General features: G+C 41.4%; 1 protein-coding gene across 1 annotated transcript; it reads left to right on the top strand.

The window, feature by feature from the left end:
* Positions 1-786: 786 nt before the first annotated feature.
* On the top strand, positions 787-6,595 carry LOC125763526 (uncharacterized). Its single transcript, XM_049426803.1, has 2 exons — positions 787-1,722; positions 6,533-6,595. The coding sequence occupies exons 1-2, from the start codon at positions 787-789 to the stop codon at positions 6,593-6,595; spliced, it is 999 nt and encodes a 332-aa protein (XP_049282760.1).
* The last annotated feature ends 221 nt before the right edge of the window (positions 6,596-6,816 follow it).

Below are 6,816 nucleotides of genomic sequence, written 5' to 3'. Positions count from 1 at the left end.
ATCGCACCACTGTTCCTGGCGGACGTGTTATCACCGGCATCGGAACACCAGCAGCTGCAACAAATCGCGGCACAGCACTAGACACCGTTGGCCGCGCAGAAAAGCAAGAAGGTATGCTAATAGCATATCCAGCTAAGCGTATTGTTTCGCATTGCGGGTCTTGCATCTCAAGACGCGCTTGTTTTGCCGGCGAAGATATGATTTAGCTGCATAAAATACAGAGCATTAGTTTTACTGCATATTAAATGTATTACTAAACACACTATACTAACCTTTTTTTTATATTTGCAGGTATATAATGGTAAAACACAATAAATTCAAGAGCGGCTGAAATGCACGTTACAAAATCGTGATGGCGCTTTTAAAACGGTAGAACTTACGAATGCAAATGTCTGTTACAATAACACAGCTTAAAAATGAAACGCACAATGGTTCAGCGTAATCGATTCAATATTGGTGTTCGCGCAGAACAAAAGTGTTGTTTGCCAACACTGAATGACAGGACAACAACGAAGTTTGACAGAAGCGAAAATGGTTTAGCGCGAGGCGAAAAGACAGTTTAGGACCAGCGCCATCGCGCTGCTGTAATAGCGTCAGTTCATTACAAGCCAAACACAACGTAGGAGCTAAAAATTCACGTCCAAAACTCAAACTAAATTTCTCGCAATAAAGCGTTCCGCGAGTAGCGCGCGAACATATGGTGCCGTGACCAGGATAGATAAGACGAGAAATTCCCAGTGTGTAACGTGAATTTTTTAACGAGTTTAGGAACATTTTTTCTTCGCGATGTCCGAGCAAGTAAAGTGGGCGTTGAAGCGTCGCGCCTTGATGGTGTCGCTAGGACGCTATGAGAAGTTCGTGAAGGATTTTGTGGAAGAGCGCGATGTCGCTCAAGTGGCGTTGAGATTAGAACGGTTTAAAACGTTGTGGTCCGATCTCGACGAAGTGCAGTTGCAGCTTGAAGAAAGTGCAACCGAAGAAAGTGCAGTGGTCTGCAACCAGGAAACGCGAGCTGAATACGAGAACATTTGTTTTAGAGTGCAATCGGAATTAGAAAATAAAGTGCCCGCCGTTAGTAGTGTCATCGAACCGGCAACCAGAGCCGCTAAAGCATTAACGGGTTTGAGACTCCCGACGATATCCCTACCGGAGTTTAGTGGTGATTTTATGCAGTGGCTGCCGTTCCGGAACACCTATGAAGGCCTGATACACGACAACACGGAGGTACCCAAAATACAGAAATTTCATTATCTAAGGGCCGCGCTAAAAGGTGAAGCCGCGCAAATCATAGAATCCATATCGCTCAGCGCCGACAATTATGATTTAGCGTGGGATTCAGTGGTGCAACGGTATTCAAATGAATACCTGTTGAAGCGTCGGCATTTTGCGGTATTGTTCGCCACCCCTGCTATAATGGAAGAGACAGCCATAACGCTTCACATGATGGTGGATGAATTCGAGCGTCATAAGAAAACGCTGGGGCAGCTCGGAGAGCCAATCCAGCATTGGGGCGGACTACTGGAGCATCTACTTACCACAAAATTGCCGATGGAAACCTTGCGCGAATGGGAGAATTTTGCGACCACAGCTGACAATCCAGATTACGATTCCTTAGTGGAATTTCTGCGCAGGAGAATGCGCATGTTAGAATCGCTAATGGTGACGCAAGAGCAGGCCGCAGCCATATCATCCCAGCGACAGCCATCGCGGCGTGCCGCTTGCGCAAGAATGGCTACTTTCTCAGCGACCACCAGAACGAATGGATGTGTGATATGCAAGCAGGACCATGGAGTGGCCATGTGTCCCCGGTTTCATGAGATGCCCATCGTGAACCGGAAGAGATTGGTGCAAGCGTCTCGGCTTTGCAATAATTGTCTGAAGCAAAACCATTTTGCTCGAGAGTGTACGGCTAGAGGCAGATGCCGGCAATGCGGTCAGCGCCATCATTCCTTGTTGCACGCTGACCCCCCTAGTGAGCGTTCTAACACTTCTGCGATTCCGTCGAGAACCACGCCGCCCCAGCCTGCAGCAGGAGCGTATGCCAGTGGATCAGCGACACCAGAAGTGTCCAGGACGCAGCAGAGTTTAGTGGCTGCTGCAGGTGCAACTGCGCACGACATGGTGTTTTTGCAAACGGCATTAGTTAGCGTGTTGGACGCTTTTGGACAGCCGCACCATGTTCATGCCCTTTTAGATAGCGCCTCCCAGCCGAACATAATGACAAGTCGATTGGCACGCATGCTTAACTTGCGAAGGTCGACAGTAAGCATTTCACTGGAGGGTGCTGGAGCTGCAGCCATCGCAGTGAAAGAGAGCGTATCAGCAGAAATACGTTCCAGGAGCAGTGAGTACGCGGCGCGTGTAGATTTTCTTGTCATGGACAAAATGTTGTCCAATCTGCCGTCGCGTAGTGTCGACATCTCTGCGTGGAATATTCCTAGTGGAATAATCTTGGCGGACCCCACGTTCCACACAGCACAGCCGATCGATCTAATCATTAGCGCGCGAACAATTGGTAATTATTAAAACTTAAATTTAAAATAATGTATCGCGAATTAGTGAATAAAAAATTTATTTACAATATTTATTTATTTTGAATTTAAAAATATAAAATAAATTTGACATAAATAGCACACACACATACACACACATAGGGCATTTCGAATTTTTTTTCGAAATTTTGAATTCGACATCGGATAATTCGGACGAAAAGCTTCTACTCGATGTCCTTACTCGATCTGTCAAAAAACTGTCCGAATTGTTAGCCGGGTAGGCTCTGCGGAGAAAGCCAGGCTTTCCACAGGAGTTTCGGTCAGAGGGGATCGCTTACTCTTGGGCTGTTTCCTGGGATTTTGTGGAGGAGGAGCAGAAGAAGCAGTGTCACGTGTTGGGGTGACGGGGGAGGGGGTTTCTTTTTTCCCGTGACGCTTTGGTGCCAAAGGTTTATTTTTAGCTTTTAGAACATTCCGTTGTACTTTTTTGTAAAGTACTCTCCGGTTCGTTAATGGTCTTGTGGCGAAACACAACACAACAGGCACCAGGCAACAACAACAACACAACATTTCTTCAGAATATTAGCTGCAATAGTCGACACACCATACAATAGTGCCCAACAAGTTTTCACCAGAAGCGCTGCAGACAATGCTCGTTTCCGGGGAAATTTGGCAGCGCTGAGCAACGTTCGTACACACGTGCCCGTGTCAGGATACGACACACAGTCGATGATCACCCGCTCACCAGAACGGACCTCGCGAACGCGATAAGCAAAGTGAACACAAAAGAATATACGTGTGAAATAGTCCAATAAATATTATACCGCAAATGAATTGGTTATAGTCTCATCGCCGCCCGCTTTAGAGCGGCCGGGTTAGATGCAGCATTTGCATTACCTTCAGACAACGCCGCAAAGGGATTCGAAACGTTTGCTCCTTTGAGAGCATCGCTATAAGAGCCGCGTGCCCATTCGGCTGCCGTTTTGATCTGCTCCCTTTGTAGCTTGCGGTACACGGGACACTGCGCTACCTCATGCCAATCGTCTGAGCAATGCGAACATTTCTGAGACGATGCTTTGCACTCCTCGGTAGCATGCGTCCCTTTGCACTTTCCGCAGCACGTTTTGTGGGTACAAAACGATTCGGCATGACCGATGCGGCTGCACTTAGAGCAAGCAGCTACCTTAGGCACGTATGGCCGATCGATGGGTATCCGGAGGCCTTCTACTACGAGGGCCTGTGGAAGTACCGTCGGACTGAGGAGGTCGGAATAAATCTTTTTTTCACTTGGTTCTGAAGCGTCCAGCTTGTTCAGCTTTTTCGCTTCAAGAACTTTTACTGTTAGGCATGTTACAAACATGGAGAATGGAGAAACAGGAAGAAAACACACCCTGGCCCATTTTCACCACTTCCTCTAGGGGGTGATCAAAATCCTCTATTACGCCGGAAACTTCGACCAAACTACCAGTGATATAAACCCGATAAAATCAATCAATAAATAGATAAATAAATAAATAATACAAATACATATATAAATATTGAATTTAAAAAATAAATAAATAAATAAAGCTATACATAAGTTAATAAACTACCGATAAATGATATGTAGAAAAAAGCCAATCAATTCGTGATTTTTCTCATTTTTTTGCTTGTTTTGCATGTGGATCTGGATGTTTTCTCTTTGGCTTCATCATATTTTCAGAGACTCGTTTTAAATTCAAATATCGTATCCTCATAATCACTCGTTGTTTTGAAAAAGAACGAATTATTTCTAAGGGTAAATCTGGCACTTGTTTTTGTATGTTTTTGGCGATTTTAGCCACAATTCCTCTAGTTTTGCGAAGGTTTCCACCTGTGTTCATTTTTCTTTTCTGTGTTCATTTCTTTTCCATGTTATTCCCTTGAGCCAAGAACTCGTAAGATGGCTCAAACAAACCTCCTAACGACAGATGCCTAACAAAGGTCGGGGGTTGGCAGTAGCTGTGGTCAGTGGTGATTTTAAATGTTTGAGCTCCTAACTTTAATGAGGGATACTTAGAGCTAAATTTATTTACTATGTAACCCATTACATACTGGCACCCATCACTTTCTTGCTCCGTATGAACAATTTGTTCACTACTAACGGTACTGACTAGATCAGATGCATTGCTGCTACCATCGATGCCTTGGCAAATAACATTAACATTTTCCATATGTTTTAAGTCTGGGAGAATTTGTACAAAATCCACACCAGAGAATACTGTAGCTCATAAAAATTCTTCTTTTTCTTCGTCCTCCTCTTCGCTCCTTTGACTAGAATGGTTATTTAAAATTGTAGGTGACTTACCAAGAATCATCATTCTAATTCGGTATGTACAACTTAATGGGGACGGATGGTCATACACACCACCAATTTGGCGTAATTGAGAAAAATTTTTTTCTAAAACGTCTTGATTGAGCTGTAATGAAAATTAATAAAAAAATAAATAATATTTAGTTTAATAATGTACAATATAAATAACATATTAACTTTTAATAATAATTACCTTGTATGTAGAAATAAATTTGATGTTATGCTTCTGTTTCATATCATCGTACAACAGCTGAAGCGATGTAATATGCATGAGGATGGATTTTTGAAAAACCTGCATATTTTTTTTCCCTAATGCAGTCATATTCTCTGTCATTTCAAACATTTCTTTTAGTGCTCGAATCTGGTTTTCATTGCCATTGTACGATCTTTGGTAATGAAGCTTAGCGGTGGGAGAGCGTGAATTTGCCACATTAACGAACATAAATCAAATAACCCATCAAATCAAATAACAGATCAGACTTTATAATTTTTGTTTTGTACACGAATCCTGTATCCAGCAACCAATTTCTAACCAATTTCAACAAGTGAGGAGCGTCAGGAAAAACATATATATTGCATATAGTTATTGGATGTCTAAAATAAGGATTGGAATAGTTATGAGCTCCCAAATCCTTCCAACATCCAATATTGGACTGACAATTGTCGCTGACTACAGCAACAACATTAATGCTAATATCACTTAGGCGCCTGATGATAAGCAATAAAATTTCTTTGGTCATTTGCTGGTAAAACCCAATGAAGATGGGTTGTTTCCAATTTTTAAATAAACCTCTTGCCATAACCACTTGCAGATAGTTGCGGACCAACAACTTCAACAGAAGCTGGATCATACTCTAAAATTTTGTTAACTTTCATTTCATCGAATGATAACACACACTCGCGATCATGAATGTGTAAGTCTTTGGTAATATTTTCTAATAATATAAGCATACCATCCAAAATTCCCTGTTTTAAAGTTAGCTTGCGTGCGTATCTCTGAAGCGTGGACAATGATGGAAACGGATAATTTAAATCAGTTGCCAAATACATATATGATCTGATTTCAAAATAACGAAGCGTGAAAAATTTGCTGATTTCCAGCTTAGTCCACCTAACTCGCTTGCTTTTTTGGGTTACTAAATCTATTTGATTTGTTGTTAGTGTTGATTTCAAAGCAATTTTCATCTTATCTTCGAATTTCTCAGCAGTTAACATAGTGTTTTCCATCTGATTTAAGTTCAATTTTAAAGAAACAATTTCGCTTTTGCACTGCGCTTCTTCTTTTAAAGCTGCTTCTAGTTATTTGGACAAAAACGTATTAACTTCCAATAATTGTACGTTTGTATACGTTTGAAGCTCTGTGGTGATTTGTACAATGTTGGCATCTTTTTCAGTACAGAAATGGTATGTATAAAGTGTGACATTTGTATAATCCGTATTTTCAATGGATTGGGATGAGGAAGTACAGGTTGTAGGATTCTGTGATATATCACTTTCGTTATTATGCCTAGTTTTAACACTCGAATGCATTGCAGAATGTATAAATTGCTTATTATTTATCATGAACGGAGTTTGAATTTATGAAAAAGCTGTAAAAAAAGTAATCATGAAATAAGGCAAAAACATCTTATCTCAATATTTCTCAATTTAACAAGTTAGCATACCACACGGTTTCAACTTCTTAAACGTTCCTCTATTTTCTTACTAGGAGAGCGAAGTAATTGGTAGTCCTCCCTCAAAAAATGTGAAGAACATATTGTTTGATTTTTAGGTGGAGTCCAGGATGGTTCACGTTTACAAAACTGAACCCATCGTTGAATCAGCAGAGAGTCAGCCGGGAATTTATGGATAACCACATCCAAACCATATTTTTGAACGAAATCTCGACAGTTTTTGCAAAATGATGCAACGCACGTCAATGCCATGTTGTATACTAAAATAAAAAACAGTTTTTTCCATTCGACAGATTTTATATTACTTTCATACTGTTTC

Source organism: Anopheles funestus, chromosome X, assembly GCF_943734845.2.
Source record: "Anopheles funestus chromosome X, idAnoFuneDA-416_04, whole genome shotgun sequence".
Taxonomy (NCBI): domain Eukaryota; kingdom Metazoa; phylum Arthropoda; class Insecta; order Diptera; family Culicidae; genus Anopheles; species Anopheles funestus.
This window is presented reverse-complemented; position numbering and strand designations above follow the sequence as displayed.

What these genes read in the sequence shown, in the direction of transcription:
- LOC125763526 (XM_049426803.1), top strand. Translation starts at nt 787, where the DNA reads ATGTCCGAGCAAGTAAAGTGGGCGTTGAAGCGTCGCGCCTTGATGGTG. An exon ending in CATCGCGGCGTGCCGCTTGC is followed by an intron (nt 1,723 to 6,532) that starts GCAAGAATGGCT and finishes TTTTCTTACTAG; the next exon opens with GAGAGCGAAGTAATTGGTAG.